The 25,239-nt window shown below is 40.0% G+C and overlaps 1 protein-coding gene across 1 annotated transcript in view; it reads right to left on the bottom strand.

Moving 5' to 3' along the window:
- DOK5 (docking protein 5) overlaps nt 1-25,239 on the bottom strand; it is a 573,014-nt gene that overhangs the window by 350,310 nt on the left and 197,465 nt on the right. Inside the window, exon 2 of the mRNA XM_085614566.1 lies at nt 16,013-16,120. Within this exon, the coding sequence (XP_085470692.1) occupies nt 16,013-16,120 (108 nt within the window). The remainder of the gene's footprint in view (nt 1-16,012; nt 16,121-25,239) is intronic.

The following is a 25,239-nucleotide window of genomic DNA, read 5'->3' as shown; positions in this document are numbered from 1 at the left end:
GATTTAAAAAAAAAATGTATTTTTCACACTTCTGGGTCCTTCTTGGACCCCCTGACAAACGCTAGGGGGTCTGCAACTCTCTTCCTTGCCCCCTTTTCCTGTTCTCCACCTTTGTTTATCAGTGTGAGACACACAAAATGGCGGCCGACACTTCCTGATTTCGACCGACTGGAATGTTTACTGTCATGTAACCACCAATCAGAATTACGCTCGCGCACGGCAGCGTGCGCGTACGGTATGCTTTACCGTACGCGCACGGTGCGCGCCTATAGATATGTATATGCTTTTAACTGCAATTTTCTCAGGAACTAATGAACAGATTGACTCCAGATATGCAAAAGGCACATCCCTGACCTGAGGACTACCTCTTTGCCAAATTTCAAGTAATTCTGTTTAGCCGTTTGGGCTGTAGCTTGGACTAAAGGTCCCTATGGAAAATTGCATGGGAAAAACGTGTTTAGGGACCCCCCTTTTTTCTCAGCCCCCGCTTGACGAATCCCCCCGAGACTTTCAGGGTACGAGCGGAGCGGAGCGCCCCACCTATTTTGAAAATTTTGCGAGGATTCGTCAATCGGCGCCAAAGTTATTCCAAATAGAATGTTGCGGATTTCCTATGGAAACACGGTCCTAACTATAACTATCTACTGGGGACCGCCAGTAGATAATATATAAACTAAAATAGAAAATATTAATTATAATTTACATTATAATTATATATATAATTATATATATATATATGACAGCAGCTTCTCTCATTATGGACAGAAGAAAGGGACACAGCGGGCCTCTTCAGGACGATTTATTCAAAGAATTCGGCATGACCGGTTTCGGCAATTAGCCTTTTTCAAATGCCTCTGTCTGTTACAGAGAGTTCTGAAATTATTTAAAGAGCTCCTCCCACCAAAATAGTGAAGGGCCCAGCTGCAACTCGTTCTCGTGTCGACGCCTCAGTAGTTCCATACCACGAACTATTGGTCCCATCATACACCTTGCTGAAATGTCTCGAGCTGCAGAAGGAGTAGCCGTCGGATATGCTGGGGAATAACCATCCTTGTGTCCCCTACCTCCCACCTCATCACACAGCGGCACCAAAGCTGGAGACACAACTTTAAAGAATGTACCTCTCCACACAGTGTTGGACCGCAACTCTGCGGCAGCAGTTCAGTGACCTCAGGTGAGTAGGGGGTCGTGGGTTTCCAAAACCTCAGTCACAACGACGTAAAACGCCAGTGTTCCACACGACCACTTTAAGGAAGGGTACCTTTTTGAGCGCACCACAGGCTGTGCGCAAAATATGACAGCAGCTTCTCTCATTAAGGACAGAAGAAAGGGACACAGCGGGGCTCTTCAGGACGATTTATTCAAAGAATTCTGCATGACCGGTTTTGGCAATTAGCCTTTCTAAAATGTCCGTTACAGAGAGTCCTAAAATTATTTAAAGAGCTCCTCCCACCAAAATATATATATATATTTACATAAAAATAGAAAATGAAAACTATAACAAATAAAGTAGAAACCATTTTGAAAACATTAAATAGTAATTATTAATTATACTTAAAAAGTAAACAGTAGGAAAAAATATGTTTTACTAAAAATATCTTAAAAATAGGATACATTTCTTAATATGAAAACTATAACCTTAAATACACAAACAAATATTAATACATAAAACAATATTGACAAAACTAAAATATTTAAAAATAATGAATATACTATTCCCACTCCAGTCAATGCAACAGTAGGGAAAGCGCTGGACACAGGAGGGGTAAAAATTACTATTCCCACTCCAGTCGGTGCAAAAGTAGGGAAAGCGTTGTACTCAGGAGAGGTAAGGTTTAATATTCCTATTCCAGTCTGTGCAACAGTATGGAAAGCATTTGAGTCAAGAAGGGTAAAATGTACTATTCCACTCCAGTCAGAGCAACAGTTGAAAAAGCATTGGACTCAAGAGGGGTAAAATTTACTATTACCACTTCAGTTGATTCAACAGTAGGGAAAGCGGTGAACTCAGGAGGGGTAAAATGTACTATTCCCACTACAGTCAGTGCAACAGTAGGGAAAGCATTGGACTCAGGAGGGGTACATTTCACTATTCCCACTCCAGTTGGTGCAACAGTAGTAAAAGCATTGGTCTCAGGATGGGTAAAATGTACTATTCCTACTCCAGTCGGTGCAACAGTAGGGAAAGTATGGGACCCAAAAGCTGTAAAATTTACTATTCCTACTACAACATGTGCAACAGTAGGGAAAGCGTTAGATCGCAGAATGGTAAAATTTACTATTTCCACTCCAGTCTGTGCAACAGTAGGGAAAGCGTTGGACTAAAGAGGGTAAAAGAGTCTATTCCCACTAGAGTCTGTGAAGCAGTAGGGAAAGTACTTCACTTCGAACACATACCATATTTTAAAACATGTGTCAATTAAACAAAAATAAAAACTATTAATATAGTAATATATCTATATATATATATATTCACTGAAAAAACCATAGGTTTCACACATGTTATAGTTAGCGGAAATTTTACTGATAAAAAACCAGTGAAATTGCCCCGTTATAGTTAGTGCTGGCAACTATAACTCACGCGACCGCAATCCTCTGCTGATGCTAATACTGTATTTAGACACTTATTTGCCCATGTCTTCTTCCATACATTTTTAGCTATACATATATTACAAATATTTTTTTTTCATAAAGACACACATGTCATCAGCAGAAGATTGCGGTTGCGTGAGTTATAGTTGCCAGCACTAACTATAACGGGGCAATTTCACTGGTTTTTTATCAGTAAAATTTCCGCTAACTATAACATGTGTGAAACCTATGGTTTTTTCAGTGAATTTGCAAGGTTTTTTAAATGCTAATTCCTAACTATAACGTGTGTGAAACCTATGGTTTTTTCAGTGAATTTGTACGGTTTTTTAAATGCTAAGTTACTTTACGCCATTCGAGGCGTGCGCGCCCACTTAACGCAGTTTGTTCCGTGCACGGTTTTTATCAACTTTTATAAGCCCTGTACATTTGGTGGCCTTCGGCCACCAAAAGCACAGGGGGTGGGGTCAATGTGGATAGTGTTTTTTTTATTTCGATTTTATAATTTCATGTTGCCAAAATTTAGTTTTTTTTACCTATTAATAAGCCCTGTACATTTGGTGGCCTACGGCCACCAAAAGCACAGGGGGTGGGGTAAGTGTGGATAGTGTTTTTTTTTTTTTTTTTTTTTACCGTACGCTTACGGTAAGCGTACGGTAAGCGTACTCGGCGAAATTGCCGAAAAAAAAATAAAACCGTTTTTGCTCTTGGGGGATGTTTGGGGACTCCCTCAACATGACTATGTGGGAGGGAGTTGTCAAAACAGCCCCGTAACATGTTTTTGGCCATCTTGTTTGATAAACAACACTCAGTGCGAGAGACAAAATGGCGGCCGCCGCTTCCTGGTTTCGGCCGATTCGAATGTTTACTAAGATCTAAGAGCCAATCAGAATCGCGCTCGCGCACGCCACCGTACGCTTACGGTAAGCGTACGGTAAGCGTACCGTAAGCGGGCTCAGATATATATATTGATTTAAAGGCTATTTTCTCAGAATCTACTGAACAGATTTACACCAAACCTACAAAAGGCACTTCCTTGACCTAGGGACTACCTCTCTGCCAAATTTCTAGTAATTCTGTTCAGCCGTTCGGGCTGTAGCTCGTTCTAAAGGTCCTATGGAAAAATGCATGGGAAAAACGCGTTTTGGGACCCCCCTTTTATCTCAGCCCCCGCTTGACGAATCCCCCCGAGACTTTCAGGGTAGGAGCGGAGCGTAGCGCCCCACCTATTTTGAGAAATTCGCGAGGATTCATCGACCGGCGCCAAAGTTATTCAAAATAGAATGTTGAGGTTTTCCTATGGAAAAGGGGTCCTAACTATAACTACCTATTAATCCCCCATCTACACTAGCACCAGATTCAGTAGCTAATGATATGGAGGGCACTCCTAGGTTTGTGACTACTTTCAATCGTCAAGAAAGGAAGATCAGATCAATCTTGACAAACAGCTGGCCAATACTTTTGACTGATGGGGTGTTAGCCCCCAAATTATCAACTGCACCTACCATTACTTACAGAAAGGGCCCTTCCATGAGGTCACAAATTACGAAAAGTTTTCCTGAATTAAGTACAGACTTAATGTGGTTACAACCCCGGCCGGGGTTTGTTAAATGTTCCAGCTGCAGGGCCTGCAAGTTCGGAATAAATACCACGCAATACGCTACCCCCTTCAGCCCAGATATGATCAAAATTAGGGGTACTTACAATTGCAAGACCGAGTACGCAGTTTATGTTCTGACATGCACCTGCGGCTTAAGATATGTGGGCAGCACGAAGCTTCAGGTGCATGTCAGAATTCTCCAACACCTACGAGCCATCGTAAATAACGATACTGCTTACCCTGTGGCCAGGCATTTTAAAACAGTACACAGTAACAACTTACAGTGCCTTAGCTATTATGTGATCGGAGCAATCCCCAAATTACAAAGAGGGGGGGACAGAGATAAATTGTTGAGAAAGCTGGAATCCAAATTAATTTTAGAATTGGACAGCAAGTTCCCCAACGGGTTGAACACTACGGAGGATTTATATCATTTTTTATGAAATGACACTGAGCATTATATTACACTTTTCATTTTATTAGTTGCATTTTTTACATGTAGCTGCTTCCCTATGACAATGCCAATTGTTGCCAAGAATATGTTTTTTATTCTACTTTTAGGATTTTGTATTGTCATATCAAATATTAGTGGTACACTTTTTGGGCATATTAAAAAAAAAAAATTTTTTCACTCGTTCTATTTAGTTTTTCACGTTCGTCGTAATTTACAACGATTCAGACATGGTTCAATAATTTTAACATTCAATATATTTTTTATGTTGGGATCAACATTAAACAATAGGACTAGGCATTCATGCCAATTATTTTACATCAAAATGAGTGACAAAGTACAACGTTAAATTATGTGACGTTTTTTATTCATTACTTACAGTATTTGCACATATATCTAGCAGATTGTCTATATGAAATGTATTGCAAAGACACAATTTGCACGGCGTAATTTGCACATTTTGCAACGGCGTTATTTTTGCACATATTTATCGGCAGAATTTGCACATATTTAAGTATTGATTTGTCACATATGTCTTATGTCCATGAATTATTTTGTTGATGCAGTCTATTGTACCCAGCTAGCATCTCAAAATGAGTTTCCGCATTGATGCTGTATATTTCTCTATTCTGACTTATGCTTAGCTTACAAGTATGGGTTTTAGATCTTCCCATTCGATGTTTTAAAATTATCTTTCTGTTTTGAATAGAAGAAAGACTGAACCATGTTAGTGCATTAAGGCACGTAGTAGCTTGTCTATGTTGATTATCCCATGTGGTACACACAAAGCAAATTTAAAAAAACGGCATTCTCGGCACTGACTATCTGTGAGCAAGGGCAACCGCCCGAAACGCGTCGGATTTTGTGCATTTCGATTAAATAAAGAACATCTTGCCTTATTCGTGGGATTCGTGGTGTCTCTGTTCGCCAAGTTGGAGGTGCAGCGTCATCGAGGTTGTTGAATATATATATATATATATATATATATATAGATAGATATATATAGATATACATTTTAAAACAATTGAAAAATGTACACAATTTAAAATAATTAATATCAAATAAAAAAGTGCATTAATTGATTAATCAAATTACCACACAATACACCCACATACCTAGCAGCCCAAATCTGAAATACAAAATTACAACACAATTAACATATGAAGCAATAAATACAATAATTAATAATGAATAAACAATTAATTATTAATTAATTATCTTCCCACCCTATCCCCTTAAAAACACAAAAATGCACACCTAATATATAACATAAAAGTTTATGTATTTAATAATGTACATATTTATAAATACATTACATATTTTAATTAAAATAATGAATTTATTAAAAAGTAATATTTACTTAATTCACTTAGTTATGAATTAAATATTTAATCAATAAATGATTACTTAATTGGCTTCCCACATTACACCCCAACAAACACAACAACCCGCACGTAACACATAGTTTAAATTAATAACATTTACAAAATATACATAATTATTATCAATGAGATAATTAACAATAAAATAAAACGTAATAAATGATTACTAAATTAACTACCCGCCATATACCTCTACAAACCCAACAACCCACACCTAAAACATTACACAATTTACATTTAATTGACAGTTAAATAAATAATATTAATTAAAAAGTAATTCATAATTATTTATACTTCATTTACTTCCTACCCTGTACCCCTACAAACCTCACAACCAGCTCGGACATTATATATTATTATAAACAATTTAAATAACATTTTAAATAACTTAAAATTACAAACTATATAAAAAAAGAAAAAACTATACAAACAATATATAACAAACACTATTGCTATATTATTCAGAACACGTAAAGATAAATAAAAAACAATATTTTTTGCAACAATATTGTTGAAAACGATATTAACAAGAACGATATTCTTGAAAACAATATTGCTCACCTCAGATATTTTTGTCAAAGATATACCTGCATCACAATATTTCTGTGACACAATATTAAAAACTCGATACTAGTGTCACTCGATATTTATGACTCGATTGTTTGTCCGAATAACATATTTTATCATCTCTGTTGTGTGGTAACTATAGCTCTGCACTGCTGTATTCCCCTTGCGCACATCACACAGCAACTTTGGTTGCTGCTCTGCAGTGCTCTATATTTTAGTAGTTCTGCCCTCATGTGCACTGGCTGCTGGTAATTTTAGCAGGGAGAAGGGTGAGCAGACCACACACACACACATGCACACTCACTCACACCCATGCACTCACTCATTCACAACACTCACTTACAAATTCATACATTAATACAACCCGCACCAAACATCCAAAAATATCAATCTTACCTGCACTGCAGCTCCCGGTGAAGGAAACCTCGAATGGATACCAAGAGGATTGGGACTACTTTCTCCTCTCATTCGCTGACTTCAGGTCCACCTATGAGAGAAGACAGTTGTCTCTCACTCTTCAAAGAGTGGGATGGGGTCAGAGAGAGTTGCTGCTCCCACCCCACTCTCTGGCGGGTCGTTACTGACTGACAAGCCGCCATGGGCACTTCAGGGCATAAAACTGAATTGCCCATGTCTGAGGCAATCAGCACACTGGCGTAACGAAAATTGAGGGGGCCTCCCTGCACGGTACAAAGAGGGGCCCCCTCCAGGCTCAATCAGGAGCTCTCTGGCCAGAGTGGAGTGCCGAGGAGGCCCCCTGGAGCTTGGGGCCCCCCTGCACCGCAGGGGCTGCGGGGGCCTTTGTTAAGCCCCTGAATCAGCAATGCTCCCCCTCATCACACCGATACGGGGTGGGCCTCGAGGCAACTTTGCCAAGCTGAGGAGGTCACGCCCACAGGGCAGTGAAATTCTCAGCCTGGCAAAGTTCAGCTCTGGCAGCCAGGCACCAGCACAAGAAGAGGGCCTGTCAGGCTGACCTTTACTTGTCAGGGAAATAGGTGGGGGGCACGACCCCTCTGTCCGTTCGGAGTGGCCTCAGCTACTCTTGTGTGTAGATACGTACCTTTAAAGGAAAATATGAATGGCGCAACAAAATAGATATTTGTGTACATTAATTTAGTATAATCAAAATATCTTGGCTAAAGCCAGACCGAAAAATCATTAATGATATGCAAATTTGTAACACTGCAATATATACACACGTTTCACAAATGCCATATTTAAACTGGGCATTAAAGAGAATTTATGTTAACACCCTACTGTGCATGTATGTAGCTGAATAATGTACAGGTTTTCTTTCACTTTACACATACTTATTCAAACCGACTTTAGCCGTAAGTGCAGGTTCATTCTAAATAAATATATTTAATGAGAAAATAACGAAAAGGGCATGCTGCATGGTTGACAAGTTAAGTGTATATTAATCACGTTCCTGCAGTGAACAGTTTAATGGGTTCTGGTGAGTGGATAAATGCCGAGGTTACCAAGGAAAAGGTTTAATTAACAGCTTGAGCTTTAAAAAGTGTTTAGTACTTGCTGCAGTACTTGCTGCTCTGGCCCTGAAACAATGGTATTTCTTTGCTAATCCTTCCCTGCTCAGTTTGTGCTCAGAAGCGTCTACACAAAGCGACTCCCTGGTAGATTTTGAAAGAGTTGTTTGTTCATTTCAGCAGAACAATGTTCCACAATTTAATTTGTTTTACAGCCTTCAAATGCCACAATTGACACCGATAAAAAAAATAAGAATTAGAGCATAGGACTAGAACTTCACATACATTCGTTAAAAATCATCTTTAGAAAGTTTTCATTTCTTTTACTTCTTAACATTGAGAGAATGTTGTTAACATAAAGTACTTTTGTGCATTACATTCCACACATTGTCTCACTCACAGTATCGGATTGAACAACTTCGTGTATACATCAACCACATTGAAATCTGTAAGGGTCATATCCCTAACATTTAGGGTTATTTTTTTTATAAGGATGGAAAATCCTAAAATCAAATACTTCGCTTGTAAGGAAGGGGGGTTACACAGAGACGAAAAACAAATGTGCACTGGAGAAGGATAGAGTGCTATCCATGACAGGCCGAATCCAATGTCTGCCCTGCCCATCACGAAACAGCGGTTCTAGCAGTGCTTAATTTGTAAAAATGTGCCAGGGCTCTGACCAGGAGGCCACTGCAGCTTGCACCTCCCATCACCCATGTCATCGTTGCCCAAACAACTACTAACCATCTCTCTCACATTTAAATGCTACAGTCCAGATTATTCCAGGTCCTCAAAGCTAAAGGAATGGCTGGGGAGGTAGGTGTTAGCAATTTTCTAATGTATATTGTATTCCAAAACAACCATTGTTCTGCTCATCTCTAAATTAGATGAGCAGCGCCACCATTTGGTAGACTGTTTTAAGTATGGTGTTGACAATAAGGTGCCGGTCCCTAGCACTGGAAACCAATTAAGTGCTGGTGCTGAGCACCAGAAAGCACCGGCTCAAATTAAGCACTGGGTTCTTGTTCCCAAATTTTGGGCTTATGAGCTTTTTGGGCTTCTAACTACTTTTCTTCGAAAACCTCACCTGGCTATCAATTACATGGGGCTGTAGAGGTTATCATTTAGAAATGAAGCCTGCTTTAAAAAAAAAAATAAGACAAAAGACAAAACAATAATACATCACAAAATAAACTTTCAATTGGTAATGCTACATCTCATGAGGGATATCTACTGTTTCATTGTATTTCATACAAAATCTGCTCTTTTAGTGAGACTCCGATGCTTGGTTGGCTTCAAATAATATTCACAGGCTGGTCTTATGATACAGCTTCTGCTCCAGTGTTGTAAACGGAATTGTTATAATCTTTTCTGCCAGAACCCAACCAAGCCATGTGCTTTTGTTTTGAAACAATCTAGTTTGACCAAAGTCTTGGAAAAACGTATCAACAAACGACTGACTGACCACTTCAGTGCCCGCAGCCTCTGGACTCCTCTCAATCTGGATTCAGATGGAACCACAGCACCAAGACCTCCCTCACTGTTATCACCGATGACATTCGTCTAAATATGGATAAGGGGGACACAGCAGCACTCATCCTTCACAGCCACTAATCCACTTTCAACACTGATCCCACCACAGCTGCATACAAAACCTACACAGCACTGGAATTCGTAAACCCACACTCCATTGTATTAACTCCTTCCCCAGTGGATGCACTCAAACTGTCAGTCTGACCTTACAATTTTCAACATCTACCTGGCCCCACTGGCCAACATCGTCTGTTCACACAGACTCAAAATCCTTTAGTATTAATCTATGGGAATGCTGTGACCTCTAGGTAACAACCAACCTGCCACAGAAAAGTATTTGTGGCTGATTCCAGAGATCTTTAATAAGAACCTATGGTACTACAATCTGCTATTGATTATGAATTGTGTACAGCTCATGAAACATATTATAACAGCCTGAATAATTGCACCCTGCTACACAAGGAATGTGAGTCTGACTCCAGTCATCTCTAACAAACATCTAGGGTACAATAGCTTAATCATTATCAATAACTCGACATACTCCTGTCTGCTACAGAAAACATTTTACGTTCAGCAAACCATAGCAGTGCATGTAGATGCAATAGTAGTAGCTCCCGTTCCACCTCTCTCCCCTTTCCTTGTTCTTTTACTTTCTTTACAGTCCCTGCTTGCTCTTCTCCATGGAGTTTCCTGGTATTAGCTAAGAATGTTAGGATGACGTTTCCCAAAACATACAGGGATGCATTTAAAGCCATGATAATGACTCCTATCATCACAGCACAACATTAGTGTATATAAATATGACATGGAAAATAAGCAAACATCAATAGATTTGTGAAAATGAATGTGCAAATTAATGTAGAAGTCACAGCTCTCTGTGATCTACACCCGCTGACAACGAGCGAATAGTCACCTATATGCCATTGCTTATTTCCACTTTCAACAAAAGACATTCAAGGACATCAGTTCTATCCTTTATTCTCTGGTATCCTGAGACTGAAAGGGCTGTGATGAACACCAGTGGGATTTTGAGGAAATGTACAGGGTGCTTCAGCCTGATTACAGGAGAGACATATGTCTTACTATAGGGATCTCTTGTAGCAGCTGTAGGTACTGCAGCCTGACTTAGAGAAAAAACATATATCTGACTCCAGATCTTTATTAACAACTTATGGTACTGCAGTTCGATTATCACAAGTACATATATGAGTGGGGGGAACTCTGGTTGCAGCCAAAGACACTGCACCCTGTTTCAGAAAAAGTGTTTCTGACTTTAGTAATGCCCTAAGGTACTGCATCCTGCTTCATAGACAATTTGTTTCCACTCCAAGCACCTCTTGTATCAATCTAAGGTTCTGCAGATTATTCCATAAAAGACTTGTTTCTGGCTCCAGGGATCTCTATGACTGTCCTAAGGTACCATATCCAGCTGCAAAAAAAGCTTTTTTGTTTGATTCCAAGGACCTCTAGTAATAAACTAAGGTACTACAATTGAAACAGAAAATGGTCTGTGTCTAGTTTAGGGATCTCTATTAACAGCGTATGGTTCTGCAACCTGTTATTGAACAGATATGTATGTGTCTCCAGGGACCCTTCATAATAATTCAGAATACTGCAGCCTAATTAGAGCAAGGACATATGCCTGACTCAAGTATTGCTAGTAACCACCTACATTGCTGCACCCTACTTCAGAGCAGATTTTTTCTGACTCCTTAGACTTCTAGTAATGACATGAGGTACTGCGGCCAACTACAAAAAGGATTTGTTTCTGACTCCAGGGAGACTACTACAGAAAGGATTTGTGTCTGACTCCAGGGACCTCTGGTAACTACTTTTCATACTGTTGCTTGCTACTGAAAAAATCATGTCTGGTTAGATGGGTCTCTAGTAACAAGCATTAGCAAGGTTGATGGGCGCATACCTTGCATTTTCTGTTGGAAGCCTTAACCTGTTGGCTTTGCCAATGCTTTTTTTTATTTTTAAAAAAAAGTGAGATATATTTGCTTTGTCAATGCTTGTTAAAATCTCAGTGAGCATTAATGTCACTGGCATTCTCAAAATAAGGAATAACTCACATCTTCCATTATCTCTGAATTACAAGAGCGTACAATTTAGGGCCAGATGTAGGTAAATGTAGGTTTGCGATTCCTTAATAGCGATTTTAAGGGAATCGCTATTAAGGTATCGCAAAATGCCATGTAGGTAGGAATCGCAATATTTTTTGCGATTCCTTAATATTCCTTAATTGTGAATCGCAAATTGCGATTCGCAATTAAGGAATACCTTCCCATTCATTCCTATGGGCCAAGAGGCCCATAGGAATGAATAGGAATTGCTCCAGCAATTTGCAAGTCACCAAGAGGCACTCGCAAATTGCGGGAGTGATTTTAAGGGTTCCAAAAGGACACCCTGTTGCACCCCTGAAATGTGCATGTGTGCACATGTGGCTCACATACATGCCCTAAGGGCATGAATGTGTGCCACATGACACTTAAAAAAAAGCAAAAAAAAATATTTGTTAAAGGAAATCGCTAATTACCACCAACTTGAAGTTGGTGGTAATTAGCGATTCCTCAAGGCTAAAGTGCACTTTCTTTTGTGCTACTTACATTACATTTAAGGAATCGCAATTTGCGATTCCTTAAATGCAGGAGCAAATTAAGGAATCACAATTTTGCGATTCCTTATTTTGCTAGTAGGTTGCAACTTACCTACGAATTACCTGCGAATTTCAGCGTTAGAGCTCGCTATTTGGCCACCTACATCTGGCCCTTAGAGAGGTAGTCTTCTATCATATTTGATGTAAATAGCTATTAGCCTGTGTTTAGTTTTGCGCTTGTCATCAGCATACGGTCTAAGTCCAGTCATTGCTGAGCAACCTCCAACAATATAATTAAAAGGGGCAAGTATAACTTTAATTGGAGCCACCTATCTCTTAATTTGAACAAATAGTGTACACACATTACCTCTGGTTGCAAAGCATTTAGGCTGGGCAGATTCTGTCTGAGATCCATTGTGCATTCCCTAGTATGAAAAAGAATTTTGGTGGTTCTATTTTTTTCAGCAGATCTAACTTGATTCACCCAAATTTAACTATAGAACCCCATTAATTCAGATTGCTCTAAACTTTTGATGAATATCTATATGGAAGGGTTGGTTTCAACAACAGTCTCAATAGGACAGAGCATTCAAGGCAAATCTAAACTTTAATTCTCAGAACATTTCTTCCTATCTCCTCTAGATAGTGGTACATGCCGCTGATCTATAGTATGTAAGCAAAGGAACAAGTATTCATCCTTGTTGCACGCCATGATTACATGGATATCTCTCCAATCATTTGTCCGTTTTTGCCATTAATCTTGTGGCACCCTTTATGAAAGGCCATTTTAGGTAAGGTTATTTACTATTTTTGCTTGTTAATTCTTTCAATCACAGTTTTCAAATCCAGGTCTGGCGGCTTAATTCACTAATGATTCCATAACATAGGCCCTATAGAGGCATTGAGGAGTCTTGACTTTTGAAAGTCTGGCTCACACTTGCTATAATACAATTGTGAGGAACATGGGGGTCATTAGTATGTCCGCCCGCCCGCCCGCCCGCCATACCCCCGGGAAACGGGACCGCCCGCAATGCATGCGGCGGTCCCGCAACTACAATTAGGATGCACCCGCCACACTTGCAGGCGCAGCCTGCATTCATGACATTGCGCCGGGCATGCCACAAAAGCAAGTTGTGCCTTTCAATGCACAACGTGACAGGCACTGCGCGGTGCCTGCCACATTGTACATTGAAATGCAGGGGGATACCATAGGTACCCCCCATGTGCACCCCCCAGAATCCCTGGGGGCCCGCTACGGGCCCCCAATGTCAAAGACTGCATGCCACGGAAAGGCATGTCCCCACCTGCATATTAATATGGATGGCGGTATCTACCAGACACCGCCCCCATGTTAACAGCTTTTCCTCCCTGTAGGCAATCGGGCGGATTGTCTACCGGCAGAAAACTGGCAGACGGTCTTTCCGTCTGCTGGGGTCCCCCCCGCCATAGTAATATGGTGGGGGGGAATTGGCATGCGGGCGGTGGCGGTGGCGATCCGCCTGACATTCTAATGGGCCTCTTACTTGCAGACTAGTGGGATTAAACAATTTTTTGAGCAATGAAGGTACATTTTTGGTAGTTTTCCTCCAGGTTTAGGAGAGTCCTTTTAGCAGTTGTGGCTGCTACCTGGAAGCAGCAGTGGGGCAGGTGGGGCGAAAGGGCGCAGGAGGGGCATGTTCTGCACACAAGCTGTAATACAACCTGCATGGAGAACTGGAAAAGTGCCCATGACTCTTTTGGGTGGCCCGAGAGAGCTGACCAAACAGCCAGTTTGCACTTAGGAGGGTTCTACCACTCCTCTCCTGCTCTCTAGCCCCGCCCCCTCACACAAGTTGCCACAGCAGTAGGACAAAATAAAATGATAATAACATTGCGTTATTATCATTTTATGTTTTCCTGCTTCAAGGCAGTGGCTTTGCCTGGTTTTTTAGATTGAATTGGTCACACCATATACAGTGAATTTGGGTTGATTATTTCTGATCTGCTTTGAGAAGCAGAGACGTCAATGGATTTTTCCACGAATATATATAAAGAGTATCAAAAAAACTTCATCACCCATTGCAATATGTGAGACTTAGACTTTCCATGGGTATCATTCAGCAACCTATTATTCTTTCAAAGAAGGAAGTGTTCGGTTTTCTCTCTTATTTGTCCTTCTCATTTACAAAGCTCCAGGTACACTAACCAGTAGCTTGCCCAGAAAAAGAATAAAGACATCAATATCTATGTGGGCAGGAAAAGTTGCAGTGGCAGCCGGCATGGTCCGTGGGAGGCGAGGCGGGTGTGGGCACGAACTATGGGGCGTGAGGGGGTAGTGACACAGTCTGCAATTTAAAAAAATATAGATATACAATTAATAATAAACACTTATATTGCCGCGCCGGGTCCTGCATCTCTGCTCCTGCTCTCCTCATCAGACTGAGGCACAGGAAACACAGCCAAGCTCCCCTGCTACGCAGTAGCGTTTTGATTGGTTTTGAGCATCCTAGTTCGACGCTCAATCAGGGAATGGGGGCCTGGGCTTGTCTTCCATGCAGGCTGTAATGTAGCCTGCATGGAGAACTGGGAAAGTACACATGACTGACTTGGGCCGCCAGAGAGGGCCGACCAAACAGTCATTGTGTACTTAGGAGTGGGCAAACCACTTCCCCCACTGCGTGTTCTAAGAGCAGAGTAGCCCCTGCAACCCACCCGCCCGCAAAGCGGCAAGGAAACAATAAATGATAATAACTCAAAGTTATTATCATTTTATGTTTTTTTACTTTGCAGTATACTGCTTAAAAGCAGGGGGCGACGCTCTTCTGCCATAGCGGAGGAACCGCCCCTGGAAAGTTGTGGAATATCCATATTTACCCCACATTTTTTTCAAAAAGTTGTATGTTGCATAGGTTTTGGGGCTGTGAGTCCAACTTGTCTCACAAGCGCGATTCCATTAAACACCTGCAGCTGGCATTGGATATGAAGGTAACTAGTCTTTTGAAATTACGAAACCACCATGTACTGGGAACCACATTGATTGCTCAATCAGGGCCAATATGTTAAGCTACTTGAAAATCATATCAATATACAAATTCCAAAAGAAACGTGAAAAACATTGCAAAAGTAAAATCATAACCTCATCAGCTACATATCCTTTGAAATGGTAAAAGTGAATTCCTTAAGAACCGTGCATGCATATATAGTGCAGGAGAGGGGAATAAAAGAGAAGGTGGGAAGGTGTTTGAAGACAAAGAACTAGTGAAGTGAATCAAGTTATAGACATGACAATTTATCAATGGATGTATGAAAGTTGACATCAATATAGGATTCACAAAATATAGCAAGACTTGGATATTCATTAGAGATTTAGATAGCATTTATTGGTGAATAATCCTTTTGAATGCTGGTAAAGGCTTATATATTTTAAAGATGGCCTTTTGCGTGAAAAACGAAGATGAAGAGACAACACTGGAACCCCTTCATAGACAGCTCTATGAAAGATCAAGTTTAGATGATGGAGTTACCATCTACCTGGATTTCCACTTTTGTCAAGTAACCTCAGTAATATTACTCATTAGCTCAAAAACATGTTTTATAGCATCGTTTTTCAGTTTTTATCTATTCTCTTAAGCAGGTGGTTCACTAAAATAGCATCAAAAATTCATATTTTTCAACAACAACAAAAATAACACTTTTTGAACTGTCATTCACCCATGCCTTATTCAGAGATGTTTGTGCTGTAAATTAGATTCTACTCTGCACGTTGGGCACAACTCATACAACAACACAAGAAACAATTGCTTTATTACAACTTGGTCTTACCTTGTGATAACATCTAAAGTAGGCAGCCCGCTCATCTGAAAACTTTTCCAGTCGTTTTGGTCCTTTACTTGAAGCTTTCTTGAAAACTAACCAGCATCTCTGATAAATCTGGAAGCAGAAAACAGTCATCGTTGGCATCTTTAATAATCTGCATGTCTCTTACAGCTTAAATTGTGTTTTTACATCTTTATTCTTTATGACCGAAAACCTAGAAGGATCTTATTTTAATATCCATTTTTTTTGCACAAGACACCCACTTTAGTTATACTGTCCTATGACAATTACCAAGTGGGACAGGGGGCTATGGCGGTTCCCATCACTCTGTAGTTCAGGTGTGACCCCGCCCCCCAGAGGAGGAGACTGTAGCTGATGATGGCGATGGCGAGGGCGCAAGTAATGGCGGTGGCGTCGGTGCGCTGAGGATACGAGCGCGATATGAGGATAGAAAGAAAAGGAGATCTGCTGCGTTTGCTTGCTGGTGCTTAACCTGTAACGGGTTATTCTTGGCGAGGTGGGAGAAATTGGAGAAATGTTTAGGTGGCTTTAACCCCGGCTTTAACCTCCGTTCGCTGCTGCCTATGTCCGGATGCTTAAACACGCAAATATTGTCAGCTGCTGCTGCCTGAGGCTGTCCGAGGCTCAGGTTTCTTTGTCCCTTGATGCTTTGTGGCTGCAGGAAAATAAGGCTGCTACTGTCTGTTACTGGCTGCCCTGTCTGGCTTTGCTCTGAGCCCCTAGCTATGTGTGTATAGCAAAGTGGGGAATATCTGCTGTGAGTTCGGAATGGCATGGCATTCAATGGACTGATTAAGGACTGATAGTGGATTACGGCACTGTGGAGGTGATTAATTGGTGATCAAGGAGGTGAGCAGCCCTTATATTATACTATACTATGTTATCACGCAAGGCAGTGGGTAGCCAGGCAACGGCGATTGAATAAAGATCGTAGTCTTACACTAAATAACTTATTTACACGTCGATATATTCAAGCAAAATAAAAAGGACTTCGATGCACGATGGGAAGGCATTTAAGACAGATGAGCGCGGTGCCTAGGGTGGAGACAGCAGCAGGATCAAAAGCTAAAAAACGTAATATTCTGGCTAAGGGAGTTTTAGCCCAGGCGAAGGTCCCAGGCGCCGGAAATCGCTCCGGAGCAATTTCAAGTTCAGAAAGTTCAATAGAAGAGCTGTCTGTGACACAAGGATTACATGAGGAGGCGGAAGAAGTCGTCCCGGAAACCGAAAAGGTTCTTGAAGGGTCTAGTAAGCCCCTTATGCCCCTCATACAAGCAGATAAAATTGAGATAAGAAATTGTAAAGATTTTCCATTGTTTGTAAAAAAACATATTCAGCCTACACAACCTTATCCAACTTTATCTCCCTCAGAGCCAATTAAATCCCTTCCTGTAACATTGGAGGAGGTAGTAACAATCGATTCTTTTGCAAAGTTGCATATTTCCCCTCCTCTCAAGGTCTCATCTCCGGTAACATTGGAGGAGGTAGTAACAATCGATTCTTTTGCAAAGTTGCATATTTCCCCTCCTCTCAAGGTCTCATCTCCGGTTCCGGCATTTTCTGTGTTTTCCAATATTAGAGGGGAGAATACATCATCGTCTTCCGTGCTGATTGAACCTACGGAAGGGGGTGTACTATTGCAAAATCCTCCAGTAACCATCAGCTCAGAACAGCAGCTTGAATGTATGCAGCAGCCACAGGAACTCTTGGAGAATGCCCAGATATTACTAGATCAGTCTGATAATAATAATGGGAATACAAATGACCAAGAGAAGCTGCAAGAAAATCCAGAACTGACACCCTCAAGGGTTAACGTACATCAAATGGAAGTAAAAGATCTGCTTAACCTTATACTAGAGGAAATAAGGGAAATGAAGAAATCCCAGACTCAAGAGATAGCCATTCTCCACCTAAGGCTTAAAAAGATTGAGGAGTCCATCTCAGGCACTCCCGCAAGGCTTGAGGAAGCAGAATCAAGAATAGCTCAGTTGGAAGACCAGATGAGCTCCACAGTACAGAAAATCAACGATGTAACGGCTGATAAGCTCGCCTTAGAGACTAAGGTAGAAGAGTTGGAAAATCATTCACGCCGTTCAAATCTTCGCATCGTGGGAGTGCCGGAAGGGTCAGATGGTACTAATACCTTGAGCAGGGCTGAAACATTTATTAAGCAAAAAGTACTTCCGGATTTTACGGGAGATCTGACACTAACCAGGGCCCATCGGGTACCGGCGCATCCTATACCTAACTCTAAATATCCTCGTACTATCTTAATAAATTTCTCTGATTACAGAATAAAGGAAAAGGTGCTAAATAAGGCAATTCAACAGAGACACTTTGTTATTGATGAGGGTGCCAAATGGCGTTTTTTTCCGGACATGTGGGCAACAACTGCCCGTAGACGCAAAGAATTTGTTAAGCTTGTGATTCTATTCAAGGCACAAGGGGCTCAGGCGTCTATCGCACAATAATCAAAGTTAAGGGTACTGGTTAAAGGCAAATTTCACATGCTCTCTCGGGTGGAAGAAGCTCAGGAGTTGCTGAGAGATATCTCTACCGGCAAATAATTTGAAATTGATATTGATGAAATCTATGTAAGTTATAATACATAATGTGTGAAGGGCCTTTGTTTTTTTTTGTTTTTTTTATTCACCAATTCTTTTTTTGTGGGGTCTGGGGGACGGGGGACTCACCTAGGGTGCAGCTTCAAAAGCACCCCATATAGTGAGAGTTAGGGGAAAATGTGGTTGATGGGCTCAGCTGAGACCACATTTTGCGGGTGGGAAATGATCGAGTGCTGGGGTTGGGGGGGTTTTGGGGTTATCTAAAAGTAGGGAAAAATGAGCAGGGAAAACAAATACGAGTTTTTGATTTTACAAAATGTTCTTTATTTGATACAGGTTATTGTAATGGGATTGTTCAAATCTACAGTTAGATGGCTCAATTGCAGATTGTGAAAATTGTTTCCTGTAATGCTAAAAGAGCGGCCTTCTTAAGTTGGGTTACGTCTCTTTCTCCTGAGATTGTGTTTCTACAAGAAACTCATTTTAGATCTGATAATCCTAAAATAGTATTTCCTAAAAGGTATACACAGTCATTTTTCTCCTCTGCCAATTTAGCTGTTCGAGGGGTAGGGATTCTAATTGCTAATACACTTAACTGGCAAGTCAAAGAAGTTCAGCGAGATGGGAAAGGTAGATGGCTATGGGTGAAGGTTAAACTACACGAAACAATGCTGAATTTGGTATATTATTATGGCCCTATTCAGGACGACATTTCGGCACTTACTCAAATTTACCAATTAGTAATCAGCATGGAAGGTTTTGTAGTTTTGGGTGATGACTTTAATTTTATCCAGAATTTAGCTCTGGATTCTTCGAATAAAGCAAAGCGTCAACTGAAACCCAAAACTGCAAAGATAATTAGCAGCCTCATAAGAGATTTTTCTTTGGTCGATCCCTGGAGATTAGCTAACCCTACTTTATTGCAATATACCTGCTATTCGGGCAGATTTAGATCAGCTTCATGATTGGACTATTTCTTAGTCGACAAATCAGCCGATAAGGGGCCGGTAGAAATTGTGACTAATTCTTTCTCAGATCACTCTCTGGTCTCTTTTTCTTCATTGTTAAATAAAGATGTGAAAAATAGACCTAGATGGCAATTCGATAAAACTCTTTTACAAGATATGACCTGGTTAGTAGAAACAAGACGGTTTGTAGAGGAGTTTTTTCGAAACAACCTATACACGGCCCCATTATTTTTGGTATGGGAAGCCTTTAAAGCCACGTTTAGAGGGCATGTTATCTCCTATAAGGCAAGAATTAATAACTCACGGAGATATAAGATTGCCACACTTCAAGCTGCCGTGGAAGAGGCGAAAGGTAATTCTTGCAGATTCTTCAGCACCTATAATAAAGACACAGCAAAAGGAGGTAGCCATGGCAATGGAGAATCTGAAAGATTTTTTTTTAACAGAGGAAATTGCAGGTAGCAGGGCCTACCAACAAAAATTATACGAGGAGAGCCAGCAGATTGGTACATTTCTGGCCTGGTCCACAAAATCACAGAAGGCGGCACAATTAATCTCTCAAATTAAAATCCAGTTACTGGCTATTTAGTTGAGGGTAAGCAGGGTATAGGTGAGGTGTTTAGTTCATATTTTAAGCATATTTATGGAGAAAAATGCAGGGAGTGGATGAGGTAGCTCTTCAGAGATATTTTGATTTATTGGAATTACCTTTGTTATCAGAACAATCCTCTAATACACTATGTTCGCAAATTGGAATTCCAGAAGCACAGGTAGTATTAAAGAATATGGCGAACGCCAAAGCTAGTGGACCAGACGGGATTCCTTTTTTAATAGAATTGTTTAATGAAATTAAGGATGGTTTAGATACTCCTAAGAGCTTTAAAGAATCGGCTGTAATAGTTTTTCTTAAAAAAGATAAGGACCCTGCTGATCCAAGCTCGTATCGGCCTATTAGTCTGTTAAATACAGATTACAATTTTGTTATGAAAATATGGGCTAAAAGGATCGCTCACTGTGCACCACAGTTGGTTCATAGGGATCAAAACGGTTTCATTCCAGGGCGTTTAATGGCATCAAATACTCAATTTTTAACTCAAGTCATTGATTATTTTTCTATTAACCAGCCAGAGGCGGTGATTATGATGATGGATGCTGAAAAAGCTTTTGATTTGGTGGATTGGACTGCGTTATTTTTTACCTTATCAAAATTTGGTTTTCCACAACAACTTACTAAAATGCTGATTAAAATATATAGAGGTGCAGAAGCTACAATTATGACCAACGGCATAGCAAATGGCAAAATTACAATCAAGCGAGGCACCCGTCAGGGATTCCCGTTGTCTCCTCTTTTATTTTCGTTGTTTATCGAACCCCTGGCTCAGAAGATTCGGAAGAACATAAATATCGTCCCCCCTATAGAGGGTATGACTAAAATCAAGCTTTATGCAGACGATATTATTTTATATTTGAAGCCTGGGGTAGATAACCTACAAAACCTAGATGAAATAGATGAAATTCAAAATTTTACTCAAGTGGGTGGATATAAAGTTAATCATGCAAAACCGAAATGTTGACATTTAATACGACTCCTTTAGATTTTCCACATACCATCCATCTAATACCCCCGCATCCAATCAGATATTTGGGAATTTATGTTACAAATGATTATGCACAATTATTTTTTATGAATTATGTTAGTTTGCTTACTAAAGTTAAAAAGTTATTGGATAGTTGGTCTTTGCTGCAATTATCCTTGATAGGAAGAGTTTCAATGATTAAAATGACGGTACTTCCACTGTTCCTGTTTTTATTTATTAACCTCCCAATGAAAATTCCAAGTTACTATTTTAAGGAGCTGGACCAATTAATAAATAATAAACAACCTAGGGTTAGGCTCTCTATGTTACAGCTGGATGTAATCTCAGGAGGATTAGCACTCCCACATTTTCTAACATACTATCAGGCTTCTTTACTCGATTTGTTTTCTCAACTGGGTAAGGAAAATTCTGCTTTTGACACATTTTTTTGGTACATATGTTAAAAGAAAGTGCCATTGGACTTCGGGCTTTTCTACGCTTGGCAAAACTGCCTAAAAAAACGCGTTATAAGGTTATTTTTACTCTAGCAGATAGAATGCAGCTATTTTTTAAATTTCGGAACATCCCTTTATTCCATGCATATACCCCATTACAGGACGGAGCATCTGGAGGTTTTAAACTTTCCAATTGGCTTTGTCAGCAATGGCAAGAACAGAGATATTTTCAGTTGGGGGATTTTTATATTCTAGATTCTTCAATTACATGGGAGACTGTTTGTCTTCATGCCAATACGCCAAATACTGCACTGGCCCTGAGTTTTTCACAAATATCTAATTTTCTAAAGAATAATTATGCAATTTTAGATGAGACAACACGACCAATTGCCAGGCAGATAGTAAATAAATTGGTAGGAGTCGGCTCCTGGTATCAGATACTCCATCAGAAAGCCAATTCAGAAGAGGTTCTGACAAAATAGCTCCTGAAAATTCAGTTAGAGACAGGCTGTAAGTTTAAAGAGTGGACTAAGCTAAATGACTTAGCCAATAAAGCTCTCAGAGGCGCTAATTTTAAAAGAATGAATTTTTTATCTAGATGGCTACTATATTTTACCCCTCTGAAACTGTCCAAAATGCTTTCAACTTGCCCAAATAAATGTTTCCACTGTAATAGTGTGGGGGCATGGGGATGGTTACATAAATTCTTTGAATGTAATGATTTACAAAATGTCTGGAAAAGGGTCTTTGAGGAAATATCTCGGATTTTAACTTTAGAAATCTGCCTGTCAGCTATGTTGGTGTTATTTGGGTCCTCTGCAGAAGTGAAATGTTTTACAAAATATCAACAATATTTTATATTAATTGCTATAGCAGTTGCTAGATCACTTGTTTTGCAAAATTGGAGAACCAACATACAACCCAGCATTGAACATTGGTTTAATAAGCTGATTAAGACATATAAACTTGAAGAGGCCTACGCCAAACGAGTAGGAGCGCTAATAAGATTTAGAGCTATGTGGTGCTTCTTTTTCCCCTATGGCTGCACGACCTAAGTCTGTTAATGTAAAATATGAATCAAAATGATTTGCACATGGCACTTTGCACTTTATCTGTTTATAATCCACTGTCATTTTATTTGCTTTGGGTGGTCAACCTAAATTTTTAAATTAAGTGGATGGGCTAAGATGAGGAGTGCAGGAGGGTGATTCTTTATCAGTGCTGTTTACATTTTTAACGTGAAATTCCGTTTTTTTGTGAACATGTCTGCATTGTTTATTGGTCGGGTTATTTCATATGTAAGATGATGTCTAAAATGTTTGTATTTATTGTTCTCTCCTGCTCTAATAAAAATTATTTTAAAAAAAAGAAGAGAGAATTACCAAGTCTAGTGTTTCCCTTGCCCACTGTAATTTCAGTTAATTGTTCAGCTTAAAAAAATCAGAAGCATTCATTCAGAACTAATAACAGTATTTAAATACAAATATGTCTTTGGATTCAATAGGATCTCAATCACAGTGAGCTAAAATTTCGCTCACTACTCACCACACAACATCATGAAGCAAACCAAAATAAAGGATGGACATGGTTGCACTGCTTTGACAATATTGCACCAAGACTGCAATGCCACATTATTAGCAGAGTGTGCACTTTGCAACTGCTAATAAATAACAATAACAGCACCTGTCTATCTACTTTTTTTCTCAAAGGTAAGGAAAATTCCAGTATAAGAAATACATATTGAATGATGAATTTGCCAGGCTAGTGAGTAGCAATTAGGAGCTAAGGGCCTGATTTCAGCTTAGAGGATGTTGCCCCATCCGCCAGTGAGTTGGGCAACATTACCTCTGCCACCCTGACAGACTGCCGTCCACTAATTTTAGAGATGACCGCCATCCCTGTCTTCATCTTATTACACTGAAAGGGACCATGGCCCAGGTGGTTCGCTTCAAGATACAACAAGTTCAGTTGATGACTCTGTCAGTGTATGCCTGTTGTTTCTCCAACTTTAAATGTGGCTGAACATCTGCTAGTTTGGCAGAGAGAAAGCCTCACTGGTGTATGGTGAGGCTCTCATTCCACCAAGCTTTAAATGAAGCCATTATTTGAAGAACAATACCAGAATTAATCATATTTAAAGATGTCGTCTTCAGAGGTTTGTAGATACCTTTTTGTCTATGAAATTTGCTAATGGTTATTTTAACCAAAACCTTAAGAGTATAGTTGGCTTGAGTGCAGTAAAAATGCTGCATTTCGAGGTCAGGCCTGATATAGGATTGTGGACACATGTACAAGCATGCAATATCTCACCCGAAAATGAAGGAAACCTAGGTAACGCACTTGTCCCAAAGACACACATTGTGAATGTCTTCTCACGACCCAAACTCCTTATTAAGAATTGCACCTTTTTAAAATAGGGTCTTATTTTGTGTTCATTGCACTAGATTGGTGCTAATCAAGTGACTATTCAACCAAACACACATGCAAATGCACTTTTACCTCCTAAATGTTGTAAGGACACATACCCCTCAGAATGTTTTTTTTTTTCATTTCTTTTTGAGTAGTGTTCTAGGCAAGATTAGCATGTGTGGCAATTAGGTTAATAGGGAACCACTAAACTGAGCCATGGTTTTGTAGTCCTTATGGATTGACTAGTACATAGCTTTGTTCATCAAATATAGGATTTTGTAAATTGAATTTAGTCTATTCGGAACTATTTTTATTTCTCTGCGGCTTAAAGTATGCGTCTGACACAAATTACGCCAAAGCTGGATTTCACTTGCACCTTCTCCTTGCTTATCATACTTCCCTGTGACATGAGGTTAGGGTATTTTTCGAGGTTCTACATTTGGTTCACCGAAGCCTGTCTCTTGCCTCTTCCAATGAGATCAGTATGTTTGTCATGAGATACATGATTCTCCCATCTGCTACCTCAATCAATGTAACTTTTTAAAGTTTTGTAATTTTGTAAGGAGAGGCTTTTAATTTTTACTGTCATCTTTCCTGTGAATTTGGTATTCCCAGTTAAGCTTGAATGTTTTCAGTAGGGCCACGATTTGAGGGGATGGGCAACTACCAGTGCTGCTGACTTCCCAATCAGTGGGAAACAACCAGGATCGTTACCTAAAGTAAAAGATTTTGCTGAGTCGCTGCTATGGGTACACCTTAATGAGTGAATGGAGTGGACCACAGAAAATGCCATGAGAAAAATACCAGAATAAGAAATACACTGTTGAAAACTATATGGGCCATCGAAAGATCTCATTATAAAAGAAATGCTATTCTCTGAATCTTGAATTTTGAAAAATAGATTGAAATTGCTTCTGTGAAAAACATGATCCTGTACCAGCTTAAACAAGCACTGGCAAAGCAAAATGTTTTGAATTTTCTATGTCAAAGTGGTAAGAAAGGAAAGAAGGCAGAGAGAAGAGACAACAAATGAATGGAAGGACAAGAAAAAAGGTAAAATAAGAGGAGAGGAAAATAAGCCCACCTGTTTGTGCTTGTATGCCTGTAGGCTGTTACTGTCTGTGTGCCTGCATGTGTTAGCAAGGGCCTGTCTGTATATTGAATGAAAGCACAGGACTGCTGGTTTGCCTATTGGTCTGTGTGCATGGGTGCTTGCTTCACAGTCTTTATGTGCAGGGG

This window comes from Triturus cristatus, chromosome 7, assembly GCF_964204655.1.
Source record: "Triturus cristatus chromosome 7, aTriCri1.1, whole genome shotgun sequence".
Lineage (NCBI taxonomy): Eukaryota > Metazoa > Chordata > Amphibia > Caudata > Salamandridae > Triturus > Triturus cristatus.
This window is presented reverse-complemented; position numbering and strand designations above follow the sequence as displayed.